Source organism: Phragmites australis, chromosome 6 (genome assembly GCF_958298935.1).
Source record: "Phragmites australis chromosome 6, lpPhrAust1.1, whole genome shotgun sequence".
Lineage (NCBI taxonomy): Eukaryota > Viridiplantae > Streptophyta > Magnoliopsida > Poales > Poaceae > Phragmites > Phragmites australis.
Genome location: NC_084926.1, coordinates 14,466,823 through 14,487,043, shown reverse-complemented (window position 1 = coordinate 14,487,043; position 20,221 = coordinate 14,466,823). Strand labels below are relative to the sequence as shown.

The 20,221-nt window shown below is 42.2% G+C and overlaps 1 protein-coding gene and 1 pseudogene across 1 annotated transcript; both read left to right on the top strand.

Moving 5' to 3' along the window:
- Window positions 1-5,067: 5,067 nt before the first annotated feature.
- Window positions 5,068-7,066, top strand: LOC133922990 (sucrose synthase 2-like; annotated as a pseudogene).
- A 4,809-nt stretch (window positions 7,067-11,875) lies between these two features.
- On the top strand, window positions 11,876-19,690 carry LOC133921834 (trans-Golgi network-localized SYP41-interacting protein 1). Its single transcript, XM_062366880.1, has 8 exons — window positions 11,876-12,158; window positions 12,240-12,446; window positions 12,564-15,728; window positions 16,563-17,415; window positions 17,529-18,184; window positions 18,465-18,609; window positions 18,690-18,768; window positions 19,354-19,690. Exons 1-8 carry the CDS (start codon window positions 12,003-12,005, stop codon window positions 19,454-19,456), a joined length of 5,364 nt encoding a protein of 1,787 aa, XP_062222864.1. The 5' UTR covers window positions 11,876-12,002; the 3' UTR covers window positions 19,457-19,690.
- The last annotated feature ends 531 nt before the right edge of the window (window positions 19,691-20,221 follow it).

Genomic DNA, 20,221 nt, shown 5'->3' with positions numbered 1-20,221 from the left:
TCATAATGCCCTGTTGCAAAATGGAAATCCTTCTCTAATCCTCTCTTTTTGTTTCCAAATTCCTTTTGGATTCCATTCAATGTCAGAGTCAATAAAATAATCTGTATTGTACTCTGTTATAGAAGACCGAACATAGTATGATGTTTCCAACTATTCTTTACACTGTCTCTTATTTCTGTATTCTGTATTGTACTCTGTCAAGTTTAACTATATATTACTGTATGCACATTCAAGGTCATTATTGACACCAGTTTCATCTAAATAGAAGACTATTGCACGTATCTTTTTTTGCTCTAACCAAATACTAAAGTAGTATAATTTTAGAAATATTATCTTCCAATATACATTTCTACCTCAACTTCAACAATTGATTTTTCATGCAGACCATGAATTGGTGCAGTGTAGCGCGTCGATCTATCTAGTATTTTCTGTCTTATTCCTGTTCGAAAGACTATGATTGATTCTATTGTTTCATTGTAAAGATGTTGATTTGCATAAAAACTTTTATATACTCATAAAATATTATAAAGTAACTCCTCTTTCGATAGAATGATGAGATTAACTGTAGCTTCCGAACAAAGATTATTTGCATCAAAGATTTCCCCATAAAAATCACCTTGAATTCGGGCAGGTTGGGCCGTTGGGGACGCTGCTACCGGTGCACCACAACCCCACAACGCTGGGCGTTGGGCTAACACTGCGCGCGGACGGAGACAGGTCTAGATGCCTAGTACTGACGTGATGGTCAGCGCCGCCTCTGTCCTGTGCTTTGCACGGGGCAAACCACGGGTCTCAGCGTTGGTGATTTTTTGTTTCAAACCCGGTCCGGATACGGATTATGCTACTGTGAATGAGACTGCTGAAATGTGTGGAGACAATGCCCTGTATGTTGTCTGAAGTGATCAAAATTCTTGATCTGTCAAAAATTATCGTTCCTCATGAGCCACTATTTAAAATTATATTTACTCAATATGACACACAGATCATAAAAGTATTAAATTTCTCTTCCATTATGTGCTATTGTTGTGAGCTCTGTTATGACAATAGTAGTACATAGTGAAAGTAAAATATCAAGTAGTGATATATGAGAGACAATAATTTTTTTAAAAATCGATGTCATATAAGGAATTATCTCAAAAGTGTTCAGTAGGTTCTTTGGTGTGAACAAGAGATGAAAGAAACAAATTGACACGGTCAAGGTTTCATTTTTCTTTGAGGCTATGGAAAAGAAGGCTAAAAGATAGAATACGTGGTCCAAATACCAAGTAAAAATTGTGTTGGGTGCTATGGCAGAATAATTTCACATTATGGTTGCCTATAAAAAAATAACCTTCACATTTCAGAATTCATATCAGGCATGCGAAATATAAATTCAACGTTATTGATGCACAAAGGCAATCCTTCTCGAGTTCAGACATGGCGGTCGAAATATTAGCAGGATCAAGGAACAAAGCAGAAAAATGAGCATGGGCAATATGTGTTTTTTTTATATTTTTAGAAATTTTACAGTGATCTCGAAGTAATTTGGAATATCTATTTTTTTTATTCCAGATCAGTTAGAATAATACATATTGTCTAGAGGTAATATGAGTAGTATATAAAAAAGTATATGTAGTATAGGGATATTTTGAAAAAAAAAAGAAATGGCATATAAGTAATAACATGTAAAATCCTGGATTCAATGTAGAGAATGGGAGATTGTGATTGCACTTTTGTAGCATCACAATCCAAAGAATCCATATAAGTTTGTAGCTCACTGCATCATCATGAAAAAATAAACCTGGCTGATACAGGGCGAATAACCTAAGTACATCAGTCACTACACCACAGTAACACAGCGCTGTTGCCGCTGGAGCATCGTCAGTCATCATTCACAACAAACCATGGCATCTGGAGCGCCACCGCGGCCGTAAGCCTATCCTTGGGGTCGTACTCCAGTAGGTCGCACAAGACGTCGAAGCCTGCCTGCGACAGCTGCTCCTCCGGCATCGTATCTCGTAGTTGGCTTGCTCCTGAGGACCCAGCGGCATCTGGGACACATCGTCGGTGACTCCGAGGAGGTGGAAGATCTCGATCAGATGCTTGTACTCATTGTTCTCTTTGAAGAGAAGCTCCCTGGCGACGAGCTCCGCCATGAGCCCATGATGCACCTGAGCGACCACAGGACGACAGGCGCTCCGTAGTTCTTCTCGCACAGAAGCACCTCCGGTGCCATATACCCGAGCGTGCCTTCAAGCTGCATGTCCCGCAGCGGCGTGGCCACGAACTTGGCAAGGCCGAGGTCGCAGATCTTGAGGTGACCGTCATGCCTGCCGGCGAGCACGTTCCTGGGCTTAAGGTCGCGGTGGACCAAGCCGTGCGTGTGCATCGCCTCCGTGATGCCCAACAGCTGCTGCATCATGTCACGTCTCCGACTCCTTGAATGGCCGGCTGCCTCAAGATCTGCCACCTAGGCCGGATGACAAATGACCGCTACACTTCTGAATGGTATGATAGTTAATTTTAACAAAAATACAATAATTAAAAAGTATTTAATCATGTGAATGATCAAATTAAATTTATACTACCTCCTACCTACAGCTAGTATAATTTGTATAAATTGCGATAATAAGAGCAAGAATATTCATATTACATAAATAACCTAACAAAAGCATAGTAGATCATAAAAGATATACATGAACTTGCAAGATTGTGCTACCAGTGTCGAAATAAAAACAACAATCATCATGTATAAATAATAGTAGTACTGAAAAAATGTAAAATTGATTGCTCTAAGATGTTTTATTATAGTTAGCCTCAGAACACTAAGTTCCGCTCCCTAACTTATCACTGGACATATCAAAAACTAGGCAAAATTTAGATATCACACCTAGACAAAGAACATGACTCTTATTCTCTGAAACTCAACATGTATTCCTGAACAGGGTACAGAACAAAATCAGATCAATCGAAGGAAACAGATCTGTGTAAACTGAGCTACAGACTTACAAACAAGTCGAACAGAAACTATAAAAATATGCAGGGACCACAAATCTGTAGCTCCTAATCCATAAATTCAACCTACTAGGCAGTGAGTAGAGAATGCAACAAATTCTCAAAGCTTAGAATACAGGATTAGACCAAAGACTTTCATGTCACAAGCATCAATCACTGCCCAACAATATAACCAGAGAAATACTTCAAGTTCTGTCTATTGTACTCAACAATCTAGCCTAGTTTCAGTCCAAGAAACCATCATCGAGCATTCAAATGTAAATAATCATACTGTTCAGGACAAAAGAGGGTAAAAACTCACAGCGAAAATTGATGAAAGGAGCAGACAAGAGAGGCAAGACATGACTCGAAGGTCATTGTCCTAGAAATCCTATCGCTCGCCGTTGCCATCGGCGAGAAGGAAGACTGAGATACAATGCCCTATACACTGTGACAGCACGTGTGGGTGAGCCTCAGCTGCGTAGCTCTGGACACCACCAACTTATCCTTGACGGCACCAAGAACATCGACCAAGTACGGGGAGACATCGGGCTTAAACTCGCCAGTGCAACCCAAAAAGGAACAAAGGGAAAAACTATGTTCAATCTGTTGTACCCAAGAGGAGAGACGAGGGAGTAGATAAAGGGGAGGCTCACGCACGCGCACATTGAGGCCGAAGGTTTCCTCACTCGAATCGTGTGCGCCCCTCTCCTCCAAGCTAGCCGCCCCTTGCCGATCCGACGGCCAGCAATGGCCTTAGCCATGCCTAAAGCCCCCTCACGCACGAGTGCAAGACTTGGACCTGGCCGTTCTGCCGCCGCCGCCCAGCACAAGACGTAGGAGCCCCCAAACCTCATCCTCACCTAGAGCTCTCCCCCTAACCCTAGCAGTTGCACATAAGTCAAGTGATTGTGGGCCTGGGCCAAACAGAGGGTGAGAAGGCCTGGCCAACTGCTGAGTTTCAGCCCACAACAAATTTTCCTCACATTAAAATTTCCGAAATTTACAGCATTCCCCACCAAATTTTAATGTTGGAAGTGTCCGCTTTTATATACAGGATTTGAATAAAATGTACCTTTCAAGTTTGAACACAATACCTAGTTATATAGACTTTGGCTCAAACAGACAGAGGAGGATTACACCTTGATCCTCTATTTTGGTGTAAGAGCTTCCATCCATATAACACTCTGTACTAGGCTACTAAGCCTTTAGCTCTCGGGTTGGAGGTTATGGTCATGTCTAAGTACCTTAATTCATGAGTGCCACAAAGTAGATATTCAGTATATGCCACAAATAAAACTTATCTCCACAAATAAACAGTCCAAAAGAATTTCAGAAAAAAAATAGCTGCAGTAACTGTAGAAAGTTATGAGCACACTCCGATCTTTTCCATCGACATTATGGTTGATCTCTGTCCTGCTACTTCCACATTTGGATACTCTATCAGGACTTGAGGGTTTCTCAACGGCACAATAAGTTCCTTCAGACCCAACATGATTTAGAACTATTGCACCATAATTACCCGCAACTACAGGGTTCGCACACACATGGATATTGCTCCTTTGGCTATTTATAGTGCTTCCCATGGGTTCCAATTGTTCATTTTTTGTTTGAAGTTGAACAACAACACCTATCTCTACTACTTAAAAAGTAGTGGTGGTTTTCGCACCAGGCAGAATATCCTATCACCTTCAAATCATCGGATGCCTTTCGCTCCTCCCCCGCTCGACCTGGGCAAAACACAACCGCCCACGCTACCCCCACCACCCCCCTTTCCCACCTCCAAAATCGCAACCAAACATGTGCCTGCGCCGGCCCACCACTCGTCCCCCCCCCCCCCCGCGCACTACTCGCATCCCGGATCTAGCTGCCCCGCCCCCCTCCTCGCCCTCGCCTCCTACTTGGACGGCAAGCTCAGCCTTGAACCCCCTCCTTCCTGCTCTCTCTCCCCCCCTCTGGTGCACACTGTCGTGGGCCACCGACAGCGAGGGGGAGGTGTCGGACGTGGATGCTGCGAACGATGCGAATGAGGCGGTGGATTTGATTGACGAGACAATAGGCTACAACAGTAGCGACAAAACGTGCTCAACGAGGATGCTGGCGTGGCGCCACCGCTCAGGGTCATGGGTCGCGGAGCGCGTGCGAGGGAAAGGAGGAGGTCGCCCCGGGATGGCAAAGTACCGAGGTTCTGACTAGTTACACGGGTGTGCTTGTGGGTGTGCAGTGAGGGACTTCATCGCACCGTGCAAGTGCAAGGGGACGTCCAAGTACATGCACTGCGACTGCCTCGACCACTGGAGGGCTGTAAAGGTGAGCGCTTCTGCTCCTGTCTGCTCAGTACAATAGTGCAATCCCTGAGGCTGAGCGTGAGAAGCTGAAGGATGGTGCCTTTGAGGATGTCCTGAGGGCGGCGCAGGTTTGCATCAGATTCAGATATCATTGGATCGCATTTGATCCTTTTTGTTTTCTCTGCTCCTGTCCTAACCGTAGCCAATGTTTTATCATACAGGAGGCGATCGTTATCCCCCCATGGGTTGCCCTTGCCATCTGCCCTAGGCCTGGTGTCTGGGAATATGTGAGGGTCAATGTGGGCGAGCTTGTTGTTGAGGAGTTGAGGGTCCCTGAGTACCTACAGTTCAAGAACAGCTTGTGGAAGAAGGGTATGATTTACACTTGAGAATTGTAAATTCCAGATATTAGGATCATGCTAAACATAATTTTTTTTCTTCATATATGATAGCTTGTAATTCTTTTTATGTATATATTTTAGAAACAACAACAACTTTGTGTTTGAACCGGACTTTGAGCCATTCAATGCGTCCTTCCCCCGTCCTTCTCTGTCAAATAAAATGTCATAAAAATTTATTAGTAAAATAAAAACTTTGGATCATCAACCTGTGATATGTTAGCATCTTGCCTATTGATCCTAATATAGCACAGTTGGTAGACTTCCTCAAAATGTTGATCTGTTAGATAATAGCAACCAAAAGCTGCTGATTCTTCTAGGCACGGCAAGAGGGCAGGTGGGCCTCCAAGGTGCTCTGAGGAAGGCTGAGGAGCATCTGTCTAGCCTTCCAGCAGATACCCCATACTCATACTTACAGCACAGGTACTGATTATATCTTACACTCATTTTCACATTAACCCTATGAAGTTATGTAGTATTCTTGTTACTTAACAAAGTTCATCTGATTGGGAAAAATAGGTTCCAAGAACTTAGCCTGGAGAAGGGTTAGGGTGGTTGTGCTAAGCGTGAGTAGGAGACTATTCACCTCCTCTTAGACATTCTTGAGGGTCCAGATCCGTTCACACTGGAGAAGTTCCTTGGAACAATCCCCATTGTGTTCAATGTTGTCATCCTCTCCCCCCATGGTTACTTCGCCCAAGCTAATGTCTTGGGTTACCCTGACACTGGAGGCCAGGTAAAATCCTTACTCAGTTTTGATAATGATACATACTTTAGTCACTAAATTTGTTCTTACCAATCTTTGTTTATGATTACCTATAGGTTGTCTATATTTTAGATCAAGTCCATGCTATGGAGAATGAAATGATGCTGAAGATCAAACAGTGTGGTCTTGATATCGCACCAAAGATTCTTATTGTAAGTGTCATATCCGATATGCTAAGCGAAAAACTTTTAAGCTAAAATGATGCAATAGTGAGGATTTTTTCGGTTTTGCATAGGTCACCAGGTTGCTCCCTGATGCAACTAGCACCACCTGTGGTCGGGATCTTGAGAAAGTCCTTGGCATTGAGCACTATCAAATCCTTCGTGTGCCATTTTGAACTGAAAATGGAATTGTTCTCAAGTGGATCTCGCGTGTGTGCGATGTATCTTCTATCCCTATCATTGTGGATGTGAACTTGATCCTACAATTCTCCTCCTCTCTGTTATATTCGCATCCTCTGGTGAATCAACTAATATTCATACTTATTTTTACTGATTTTAGCATTTCTCATATTATTTATGCTTATGTGTGTCTTAATTTTGAAATCTTCAGCTGAAGTAAGTGCTGTGAACAAAAGTATCGCTTCAAAGAGTAATGTTGCAAGTGCCTCTGCTGAAAACGAAAAAGGCCAAGGATGTTGACTGTGGTTACTTGCATATCTGCATCAATTAGCTGTTGCAAGGTTCACATTGACTACTATTCTTCGTTCTATTGTGATTTCTCATCTGCTTACACTAAGTATACAATTGCATTATTATTTAAAAAGAGAAGTATTATTTATTTTCCACTTCTGACTCGAAAGTTCAATTTTTCTTGCTGTTTGTAACTTCTTTACTGAATAGATGGGCAAGAGATTGATGAAAATTTCCAAAAAGGAAAGTATTCAAGCTAAAGAGTTGTGCTTCGTATCTTTTTCGGGTTCTGCTACTAATTTATGATGAATATATTTCTCCTTTTATAGCTGTTGACAGGTATTGTCATTTCTTTAGTAATTACGTTAACTGCAGCAATCTGTGTTGCATTCATATTGCATCATTATATGTGGTCTCTTGTATGATTTGGTAGCTCATGGATGCATGCATCGTCATCTTTTGATATTGGTATACTTTGTGTAGGACATGATCTAAATATTATTCGTTGTAACATTTAGAAACCGTAGCAACGTACGGGCACAATACTAATCAAATAGATATTCAATATAAATATAACTTATCTCCACAATAAACAGTACAACACTCTTTTTTTAATGAAACAGGAAAAAATAGCAATAAATAGTGGCAACAATCATAGAAAATCATGATATGTAGCACACCCAGGGGCGGATCCGCTAGAGCGAGCCTGGGCGGCCGCCCAAGCTCCCCAGCGTGGCGCCGTCCTGGCCCGTGAGGCCCACTAGTCGAGTGGCCCAGTCCCACACAACTCGCAGCCCACAAAATGCAAATGAATGCAACCCTAATCTCATCTGTGACTTTTGTGCTCTCCCTGCTGTGGTGTTTGGGCGTGCTGCGGCGGCGGGCGGGCGGTGGGAGTGCTGCAAGCGGCCAAGCGGGCGGGCGGGCGCGCGCTGGGCGGGCAGGCGCTGTAGCCGCGACGGGCGTCGGGCGGGCAGACGCGGCAGCCGCGACGGGCGCGAGCGCGGCGGGCAGCCACACGTGAGCGCGGCGGGCAGGCTGCGGCCGTGCATGCGGCCTGCGGTCGTGCGTGCGGGCTGCGGCCGTGCCCCGTGCGGGCTGCGGCCGTGCGTGAGGCCGTGCGGGCGGGCGGGCCACCGCGCCAGGGCGTTGTGCAGCAGTGCAGGGGCCGCAGGGCAGCGGGCCAGCGGCCAGGGGCAGGCGTCAGTGCGTCACTGCGTCAGGACTAGGCGGCAGCGGCAGCCGGCAGCACAAAGCTATTGAGGTGAAATGCTGAATTGAGATTTTCGGATTGAGGTTAATTGATTTGAGCCATGGAGGTGAATTCCATTTTGTATTTTTGTCCAATAACATCGGCATTTCTTTCGCAGAATATAAAGATATAAATAATGAAGAGATTTTTCAAACCAACATCTTTGAATACCAAAGTATGAGGGAGAGTAGAGTTAGTGAAGACTGTGTTGCAGAAAATGAAATAGTAGTTATCACTCCTGCTCCTGTAACTTCTCGGATAGAATACAAATGTATTAAAGAATTTAGGCAAGAGTTTATTATTGCCGATCTGGGACTTCGTATTTCAATAGATGAATTTGATCATGATATTAGAGACGAAGTTAGAAGAGCTTATGTGTTGAAGGGTCCGACTCAACTAATTGAACATACTTTTCCCCAAAAAACAGTTTGGTAAAGATTTAAGGATTGTTTGTGTAGCATGGTTTACTAAATATGATTGACTAGAATATAGTGTGGAGAAGGATGCAGCTTATTGTTTCTATTGCTATCTTTTTACATATGATCCTTCAGAGTCTCATTTTGGATGTGATATATTTTTAAAAGTAGGATTTAGAAATTGGAAGAATGCATATAAATCATTACCTAAACATGTTGGTGGGCCTAATAGTGCCCACAATAAAGCTAGAACGGCACACAAAGATTTCAAAAATCAAAAGGCTAGTGTGTCATATAAGGTGATGACTCATAGCAAGGAATCAGAAGCCAAATATGAAATCCGTTTGACTGCATCTTTAGATTGTGCAAGCTATCTCCTAATGTAAGGTCATGCATTCTGTGGACACGATGAATCTTCTTCTTCATCGAACAAGGGCAATTTTCTAGAGATAATTGATTGGTACAAAAAAAGAAACGAGGAAGTGAGGATTGTATTTGAGGAGTTGTGTCCTAAAAATGTTCGTATGCTTGCACCATCAGTTCAAAAGGACTTTACAAAGAGTTGTGCACAGGAGATAACCAAAGAGATAAATAAAGAGATTGGTGATGGTTATTTCTCTATTCTGATCGATGAATCTCGTGATATATGAATCAAGGGGCAGACATGATTGTGAGGTTAGTGATCTTATTTATTTGTTAAATTATGATATTGTGAGGTGTGTGATATACTGATGTTATAATAATTGTTTGTAGTGTTGCACAAGTTCGTGAATAAGGAAGGAAAGGTTATGGAAAGATTTTTGGGTTTTAAGCATGTTACAAAAACAACATCAGATGCATTGAAAGGAGCTTTATTTTAGTTGCTTTCTACACACGGTTTGGATATTGCACGAGTTCGAGGGCAGGGGTATGATGGAGCTTCGAATATGAGAGGTGAATTCAATGATCTTCAGAAACTCATTAGAGATGAGAACCCATATGCTTTCTGTGTCCATTGTTTTGCACATCAATTGCAATTGATAGTCGTTTCTGTCGTAGGTAGTTGCATGTCTATTCATGAGTTCTTTGAATATGTTAATATGATTGTGACCACAACTAGTGCATCTTGCAAGAGGAAGGATTTATTGTCTAGCAAGCACCGTGAGAACTTATTGACCAAGTTAGATAGCGGTGATATTTTTTCTGGAGAGGGAAACATCAAGAAACTAACTTGGCCAGACCCGGGGATACTAGATGGGGTTCTCATTACAAAACTTTAATTCGTATTGAATCCATGTGGGTTGCAGTGATAGAGGTGTTAGGGCTTGTGCAGGAAGATGCCCGAAATCCAACATCAACGGGTGGTTTGATGAGAATAATGGAGAGCTTTAACTTTGTGTTCGTTATGAAGATGATGTTGAAAATTTTTTATATTACAAGTGAGTTATCTCTACTCTTGCAAAGGAAGGACCAAAATATTGTTGAGGCCATGTCATTACTGATTGATGTGAAAGCACATTTGCTTAACTTGAGGAATCATGGTTGGGAGCCATTGTTTGAGGAAGTCAAAACATTTTGTAAACACAATGAGATACCAATTCTAAATATGGATTAAATAGTACCAAGATGGGGTCAATCAAGGCGAAGTAAGATCAGTGTCACTCAAGACTATTATTACCGTGTTGACACCTTTTATGCAGCTCTTGATGTTATAAACACAGAGATGACTCATTGTTTCAATGAGCTATCTTCAGAGTTCCTTATATGTTTTTCTTGTCTTGATCCAAGAGATAGTTTCTCTAAGTTTGATGTGCACAAGATTGCTAGACTTACGGAGATATATGACATAGATTTCTCCATCAGCGATCGCACCGTTATAAAGGATCAACTTGAAACATTCATTCTTCATGTTCGAAGAGTTGAAGATTTTATTGGTTGTTATGATCTTGCAAGTCTAGCAATGAAAATGGTAGAAACCCAAAGACATATTGTGTTTCCATTAGTGTACCACCTTATTGACTTAGTATTGGTACTACAAGTTACAACAGCATCTGTTGAAAGAGTCTTCTCGGTCATGAACATCATCAAGACTGATTTGCGCAACAGGATATGTGATGATTGGCTCAATGACTTGATGTTGTGTTATATTGAGCGGGATTTATTCAGAAGACTAGATTCTAATGCTATTAAGAACCGGTTTCAAGACATGAAAATAAGAAAGATGAATTTGCCTAAACCTTCTAGTTCTAGACATAATTAGTGGTTGTGTTTCTGTAAGTTTCTATACTTAATTACTTCTATTGTCTTTGTTTATATTTGGCATATTTACATAATTGCATATATATTTACCTTCGGTTCTTTTCCATTTTGCAGGTTAATATGGTTTTATGGATTTATGTTAAGGATCTTTTTGTCTCGCCTAATTATTGTCTTAATTAAGATATTTTTTAATCTCTTTTTGAAATTCGTCCTACCTATTTTACTTGTCTAGATCCGTCACTGAGCACACCTGCACCTTTTCCATTAATACTATGATCGATCTCTGTCCCGCAATGTCCGCATTCTGATACTCTATCAGAACTTGAGCGTTCTTTGACGGGCACTATGAATATTGGTTGGACACAAGCATGAGTGCCCTTGGACAAAAAACACTTGTCATCAGGGTTTAGTCCAATGCAACCATAATCACTAACCAAATTGCTATCAGTTTTTTTGGGTTTTTTTTTCAGGTTTAATCAGTCCAGGGCCATCAAAAACTGCACGACCGCTCATAATACCCTTCCTCCACTTCTCCAAGCATCGAAAACCTCCAGGAGCTTCATATTTTTTGGCACAAGTTTCTGCTGAAATTCATATTGCTATTATTATGATATTTCTCCAGAGCTGTACTAGATTCTAAAGGAATGAAATCTATTTCATTTTTCTTTCCTAAACCTTCATCTGAATCATGTAATTCTAATTCATGCTTCATTCTACCGTCATTTTCATGTGTTGAAGGAGCTCCATCAGTAACAACTATTTCAGATGATCTTGTTTTTGCTTCGCTGCATGTCGGTGAAATAAATTTGGTTCTGCACTCTACATCAGGCAAATTCTGTCACTGTCAACTGGGACCCACGTGTAAGCTCCCCGCTGCCTCTGCTGCAGCTGCAACCTGGCTCCACGCACCGGGAACTGGGCCCGCCCGTCATCGTCTCCACCGAACCCGACATTCCACCCAATTCCTTCTCTCCCTCGCGTCGCCGATGGTTTGATCGGATCCACCACCCGGCCCAGATCTAGCGCTGCCGCCGCCGCCATGGCCGACCAATCCGACTCCGACTCCTCCCCCAAGTCCTCGGCGTCCTCGTCCTCCTCCCCCTCTGCCCGCCGCCGGTCGTCGCCGCCGCGCGCCCGGGCCCACTCCGACGAGAGCGGCAGCAGCGACGGCGTCCTCGTCGAGCTCCCCGCCCAGGTATAGCGCAAAGTCGCCTCTGTTCCGATACCTGGGTTCTGGGACGAACGGCTTCTTACAGAAGATTCTCTCGCCCTGCAGGAAGCGCGGAGCCCCGGGGCAGACCCCGATGGCGGCGTCCTCGTCAACATGCCCGCCGACGATGCCACCAGCGGCGAGACCTTCGAGGACGCCCCCGACGACCTCGCCGCCGCAGGCTCCCGCTCGGCGCGCTCCCTCGACGAGTCCATGGCCGTCGTTGACTTCCCCGAGGTGTCCAGCGTCGCCTCCGAGTGCCGCAAGTACCAGGTGCTGCTTCCTAGTCAGTCTTCCCTCCGCTCTTTGATTAGTTTCCTGTGATTCAGCACATGAGTTGCACGGTGCGTGCTCTAGCGTCTGATATGACGCGGAATGGTTTTGGTTCAGGAAGAGAGAGAAGTGTTTGCGCGGGAGGCAGTGGCACTCCGGAGGATGCTGCGGGAGATGGTGGGGCAGGAAGCTTCAGTATCGTTGCAGGGAGAGGATCCTGATGATACACCATTGCCTTCGATGCTGGATGACTGCTCGAGGATTGTGCTTCAATTGGATTCAGTGTCACGCGCCAGGGAGCTGGAGATCGAGAGTCTACATGCGAGGGCTGTGGAGGCAGAGGTGTCAACGGGGATTGTGGATGTCTACCTGAGTTCGTGGAGGGAAGGGTCTGATCAAGCGTTTGGGCGGATGTTTGCATCGATTGATGCTGTGGTTGGGCAAGACGATGGCAGATTTGAGGGTGCAGATCAGGACGGGGTTTCTCTTGTGGAAAGGAAGACTTTGTTGCTAGTTGAGAGGTACAGGCAGGTTTTGATGGGTGTTGAACAGCTTGAGCAAGTTTTGGCCGAGGTGAAGCCTGGCTTTGTGGCCACAGGGCAAGATGATCATGCTACCATCTTAAGTGTTGTCTCAGAGGAATTGATCAGTAGCAAGAGAAATGAGGCGTATTTCTTGCAGAAGGTCAACACCATCGCCGAAGAGAACAAGGCTCTTGCTGATGAACTTGAGGAAGTGAAAGCTGCTCGGGATGCAGCAAATGCTGAGGCAAGCAAAGCAAAGGCAGATTTTGAACAGATGGAGCATAAATTATCGACGACCAAGGAGAAGCTTAGCATGGCTGTTACGAAGGGCAAGTCACTGGTGCAGCACCGTGATTCCTTGAAGCAGGCCTTGGCTGAAAAGACGGGTGAGCTTGATAGTTGCATGGCAGAGTTGCAAAAGAAGTCGGATGGCCTGCAAGCAGCAGAGAGCAAGGTTGAGGAGCTAAAGATATTGCTAGATGAGAAGTCGAATGAGCATGAGAAGTGCTTGGATGAACTTCGAGAAACATATAGTTTGTGGGAAGCTGCTAATGCTAGCAGTGAACAACTGAATGAAGCAAATGCTGCCCTTACTTCTCTTCAGGCCTCCCTTTCACTAAAGGATGGGGTTCTTCAACGCATTGAGGAGGTCATGTTGGGGGCAACATTTCCTGAGGATCTGCTTTCCTTGGAGATGACAGACAGGTTGGGATGGTTGGTTGAGCAAAAGAAAATTGCTGATATGATCTTCTCAGAGCACCACAAAGTAAAAGATATCTTAAGCTCAGTGGACATTCCGCACTCGGTCTTAGCTGATGAACTTGATTCCCAAATAAGTTGGCTTGTCAGTTCGTTCAAACAGGCCAAAGATTATGCCTTCCGGTTACATAATGAGTCTTCTGATATGTTGGCCAGACTGGCTGCGCATGAGTCAAAGTTGGTTTCAATGCACGAGGAAATTGACCGTTTGACCATTGTTCTACTGGAAGAGAAACAGGAAAAGGACATGCTTGTAAATGAACATTCTGAACTGATGTCCCTATACAATGCTGCTGCTAATAAATTGTCTGTTATCTCTGCACAGAATAATGAGCTGCTAAAGGCATTTGCAGAGTATTCTGATGTCACATTGGAGGGCAATGAGCCTGTGGATACTGTCAAATTAGTACAGCAGAGCCTCAGCAAAATCCAACAAAGAACAAAATTCTCTCCTATTGAGGGTGAAAGTTTTGAGAAGTTACAAACACTACTATATATCTTAGATCTGGAATCAACACTATGTAAGATAATTATTGAGGAAGACATGACTGATAGATCTGAGAGGGCTGGTGAACTGCAACGAATGACAGAGGAGATTTATGTTCTGAAAAATGAAAAGGACAAACTACAGAAGGAGCTCGGACGGGTGGAGGAGAAATCATCTTTGCTTAGGGAGAAGCTGTCAATGGCTGTAAAGAAGGGCAAGGGTCTAGTACATGAGCGTGAAGGACTCAAGCAAGTCCTCGATGAGAAGAGCTCTGAAATAGAGAATTTGAAACAAGTTTTGGATGGGAAGAACTCTGAGATAGAGAAGGTAAAATATGCTCTGAATGAAAATAAATCTGAAATGGAGAATATGAAAGAAATTTTGGACGAGAAGAACTCTGAGATAGAGAAGCTAAAACATGCTCTGGATAAAAATAACTCCGTAACGGAAAATCTGAAGCAAGTCTTGGGTGGGAAGAACTCTGAGATTGAAAAGCTTAAACATGCTCTGGATGAGAATAGCTCAGAAACGGAAAATCTGAAGCAAGCTTGGGTTGAGAAAAACTCGGAAGCAGATAAAATAAAACAAGAGCTGGATGTAAAGAATGTGGAAATTGAGAATCTAAGACATGAGATAGAGTCAAGAGAATCTTCCATTATGGATCTCAGAGAGCAAGTTGAGCATGTATCTTCGCAGGCTGCACACTTTGAAAAGCTTCAATTGGATTTTATTACCCTTAACGATGAAAAGGGGAAATTAGAAAGCATGTTGGAAGATGCCAAGGTTTCCTGGGGCACTCTGGCTGATTCAATATCAAGTGTTGGTCTTCCTGTTGATCAGCCCTTTGAGGACCCTATGGAAAAAATTGGCCTGATTGCCCAATACATCAAGGAATCTCAAGTTGCTAAGAGTTCATTGGATAATGAGCTACATAATGCAAATGAGCAAATTACCTTACAAGCTAGCAGGCTTTCCAACGCCCTTTCCACCATAAACATGTTAGAAGATGAATTGAGTAAACTGAAAGATTATATTTCTTCCAGTTCGGAAGAAAAACGTCAAATACAGTTGCATACTGCTGCTGTAGAGGAGGAGTTGGAGAAGACAAATGAGGAACTTGCTATAAATGCCAACAAACTTGAAGATGCCAACACCACCATTAACTCACTACAAGATGCACTATCACAGGCTAGATCAAATCTTTCTATTCTTGAGGCTGAAAAGAATGAAGCTGAAGTGAAACATGAAACAGAACTCGGTGCTCTTAATGCTAAGCTAACCAAATGTTTGGAAGAGTTGGATAAAACTCATGGAAACTTACAAATTCATTCATCCGAACATCATGGTTACCTGGAGAAGCTTAGCATGCTTGTAATGGATGATAGTCTCTTATCTCTGATGGCTGAAGAATTTGGAAAGACGATGAGCAACTTGAGAGATATGGGCCTTATAGCGAAGAGTATGCACGAACAGCTTGTTGCAAAGGGGTTTCAGACTGATCCAGTTATGGAGGTATTTTTTTCTCCTTTATGATCATATATTTTTAGGCTCTTTCTCTGTTCTGCGCGTTGAAGTGAGAGAATTTATTAGTTTATTAGACTTGTTGGCTTTCTAGAGCTACATCATTGTTGCTCCTCTAGTTCTTGTGTTATTGGACCTGTCAGTTTTGTAATATTGTCATTAGTGTGTGCAATTGCTACCCACCAGTAAACAAGATAGTTGAACGACTAATCTAATCTAGAGCTGTCAACATGTTGTGTCTGATCTTTGTAGTAAGATAACTAAGGCTATCTCCAGCAGGTACTCTAAAAATTCATCCCCTATAACACTATTACAACATCATCTATTTTTTCTATCTCCAGCAGCTACCCTATTTCTTACCTTCCATTACTCTTCTCATCCCTTCGGACCTACATTCATACTCTGGGAACAGTGTTGAGGGAGGAGAGAGGACCTCATATTTGCTGATCGCCACCACTGTGCCAGCTGCCACCGCATCCCTGTAGCGCTGGAAAAGGATCCTGCTGGAGGTGTTTGCTGGCCGGTCTGATCGGCAAATCTGACGGCACAGTGATACGGTTCGTTTTTAAGGTCTCTTCTGGAGGCTCCCTAAGGGTGAAGAATAGAATCCCCTGTTGTAAGTTGGGCATGGCCATCTAGTTTCACTTAGTATATTATTTCTCCTGCATGATGTGCACACAATTAAAGATGTGGATCTTATACAATTTTGAATTCCCTCCCCGTCTTAGAATATACCTTTTTTTTCCATTTTTTTTGTTGCTTGGCTTTGTAATTCCTTGTCAGGTATAGTGATTGTGCTAACTTGACCTCATCACGATCATACAGTGTAAGCAGGATTCAGAATTCACAACACTTCTCTCTCTTCCGGACTTTGATAGCTTTGTTACAGAAAGATTGATCAGCAGCAAAACTAGAAAAGGGAATATTGATGACATTTCATCCTTCACTACTATTGTTGAACAGTTGAGCAACCAAGCCGAATACTTCTCTGTTTTTTTTAAAGATTTGTCAGGCTACATGAATGATAATATTATGTTGGTGCTTTGTTCTCTGCAACTGACAAGCAACAACTTTGCTCATACTCTACAAGAACATGACACCTTGAAGATTGAATTGGAAAACAAGGATGCTTGTAACAGAGATCAAGAAACTGAATTGCTTTCTCTGCAAAAGGAGCTGACATCAATATCATCAAAATGTATTTATTGCATCCAACAGACTAAAATTATTTTTGATGATGTGCTTGATCTAGGATATGCAATAGAGGCGGCTACAGGCAGTTCCAGCATAGGATCTGAAGTAGAAGGAACAGTGTCTTTTCTGAAAGATGAAGATGCTGGTGATTACACTAAGGTGGTGGATACTTTACTCTCTACCATAAACAGACTGAAGTCCGAGTCCGAAAAATTATCTACTATTAAGGGATCCGTGATAACTTCGTTGGATGAGTTGAATATGAGGCTGAGACAAGCTGAATCAGCTGCTGAAACTGCTTTACATGACCATCAGTTTTATGTTGAAAGGGTATGTGTGCTGGAGAAAGATATCAAAACATTACAGGATGAGTGCAATGGAATGGAACTAAAAATTCAGGAATACCAGGAAAGGGAGGGTACCTTGAAGGCAAAGGAGTTAGAGTTGCTGTCACTTGAGCACGCTCAAATAACAGCAGACAGAGGTAAATTACACTAAACTACTATTAATTGTACATTTGTATATTCATTATGTTCAGTTAATTTCAAACTTAATTTACTTGTTTCTTTTTGCTAAACTCTTTCCTTAAAAATTCAGGTATAACCGACACAATTTCAAAAGATCAATTGGATGCCCTTGTCGAGAAGATAAATAAGTTTAATATGCCATCACGCGAGGCACATTTGCAGAGAGAAGTGGCAACATTTTCTAGTCCGATTGACAAACTATTTGTTGTCATTGATGAATTCGGTGCACTTCAAAGCGAGGTTGAGGCCATAAGATATGAAAATGAAGATTTACAGTTAAATGTTGAATCCTATGCTCGTGAAATAGAACAGCTAAGGGAGGCCTCGAGAAATAATGATTTAAATAATAGGGAGTTGGGGTCGAAAAGCAATGAACTACTTGAGGTAACAGTTAGTATGGAGCGGATGATTCAGCGCTTAGGGTATCTTGGAGGAAAAGATGTCCTAGAAGATAACAAACTTACTACCACACAAGCACTCTTATCAAAGCTGGAAAAACTAATCATTGCCTCAAGTACCGAAGCTGGGAATGCTAAGTCCATAATACAGGAGCTTGGAGCAAAGTTGCAGTCCAGGGAAAAGGCAGTTGATGAGTTATCAACAAAAGTTAAGATGCTTGAGGACTTGTATCATGCTCGTCTTGTGCAGCCAGAGGCTAGTAAAGAGAGAGCATTTGAAGCATCTTCCTCAGCAATTGTTTCAGATCTGTCTGAGATTGAAGATTTGGTATGCCTCGTTTGTGTCTAGTGGTTTTATCATTACTTCTCCTTCTCTCCATGTTCTAACATATTTACTGGCATTCATAATGTTTATCAGCAATAAATTGTTCCTTCATTGTGATTTGACTGGCCATAAATATTATTAACCTTGCCTTTGTTATTATAGGGTTTCTCATGTTAGTAGTTTGTCAACTCATGCACAGGAGCTATAGTGAATACTACCACATTTCTTGGCGCATGTATATATGCTTGGTTGTAACAATATAGTCTTTTGAACTACTTTTCAGGGATCGATGGGCAAGACATCAATTTCATCTGTTTCTACTGCTGCACATGCTAGAACAATGCGAAAGGGGTCAACAGATCATCTTGTTGTCAATATTGGCACAGAGTCCGAACGTCTAATTTCTGCACAGGATTCAGATGACAAAGGTAATGTAGACTATTTTTTGGGGTTTTCTTCCACTATATTTTCAGTGTCAATAACAGTACTGTATTTCTTGTCTTTGAAGGGCGTATAAAATCGCTGCATACATCTGGCATGATTCCAGCACAGGGAAAGCACATTGCTGATAGGGTTGACGCCATCTGGTAAGCTGCTGCTTAGCTCTCCATGTCTCACAGTTGATATCACGGAATTTCTTCCCCGGTATATCATATGGGAATCCTTGCAATTGTGTGGTAATTTTTTTGTTACATTGAGGCAGTTACCAAACGTCAGGTCTTAATACTGCCTTGTCTTTCCATTACCGATAGGAGGGCTTATCTAGCTCAAACCAGTAGTTTGATGCATTCAAATCCTCTGGTTCTCTGTTTTTTCTTTTGTTTGTTCTCCTAACACAAATTTTTCATGAACTTGGAGTTTTATTTAGAGGTGGGCTAAATTCAGACAACCTTCACAAGTTTTTGTGGTCTTCACTCAATGCCTGGACCGAAACAGCTTGCATAATTGCACCTAGCTATTAGTTTACGCTAGATATGTTCTATTTTTGCGTTTATGACTGAGCTCACTGGAAAGAAGAGTTGCATTCCGAAAGGATGCCAAGTCATATGTTTCATTGAGATGAAATAGAAAACCTTGCGCAATACGCACTCTCTTGGTTAATTGATTGTTGGTCTATGATGAATATGTATGAGGAGAGTACCGCATCTTACTTACCTTGTGTCTTTCTGTAGGGTCTCAGGGAGCCAAATTCTGATGAACCGGCCGCGAGCAAGGCTAGGGCTCATGGTGTACTGGCTCTTCTTGCACCTATGGTTGCTAGGCAGCATCTTGTGACACTGCTTCTCAATAGCCAACCCCCTCATAGCATAATTGTACAATAGCACGCATTAACAATTTCTTCTTTTTTTCTTACCATACATGGTACAAAGGTCATCCTTCTCATTTGCTCTTACCTGCTCAGATTTGTACTCGAGCAGTATATGTTGAATTTCGAACAGAGAATGTAATGTGCAGAAAATAACATTACCATTCTTTACTAGGCTGAAGAAGTGATAGTCATGGATGTGACCCTCATGAGTTCATGACGTGTTTTTCTTTCTTTTATTTCTTTGGGAAACTAGCTTAGAGAAATGGATAAGAAGCTACGCATTTCGTGCTCGCCCCGTGAATTTTGAACCTCCCGGTTCGACATCGAAGAGCATGTGCGATCAAGCTTTACAAACTTTGACAACATGTAAAAAATACAAGGTCGGCCACATAAAATAATATTGGTACATTTGACATGAAAATGCTTTCAAATAATTACATTACATTTTATGTTTATGAAGAGTAATTACAAAATATCTAATATATAAAATATGAGTTGGATTCCGCGTCACTCCTTTACTCTTTTTTCATCTAACAAAAACTACTAAAATTTAAATATTTAACCTACTTTTCATCCAATTTCATCTCCAACCTTTTCACCATATTATCAGCTATAGATATAGAATCCGTTTTACTGATAAAAATAAATAAAATTTTTAGCAAATAATCTTTTTTTTAAAATTCCATCTAAAATACATCATTGCTCTATACGTATTCATTCGGTAACATTTT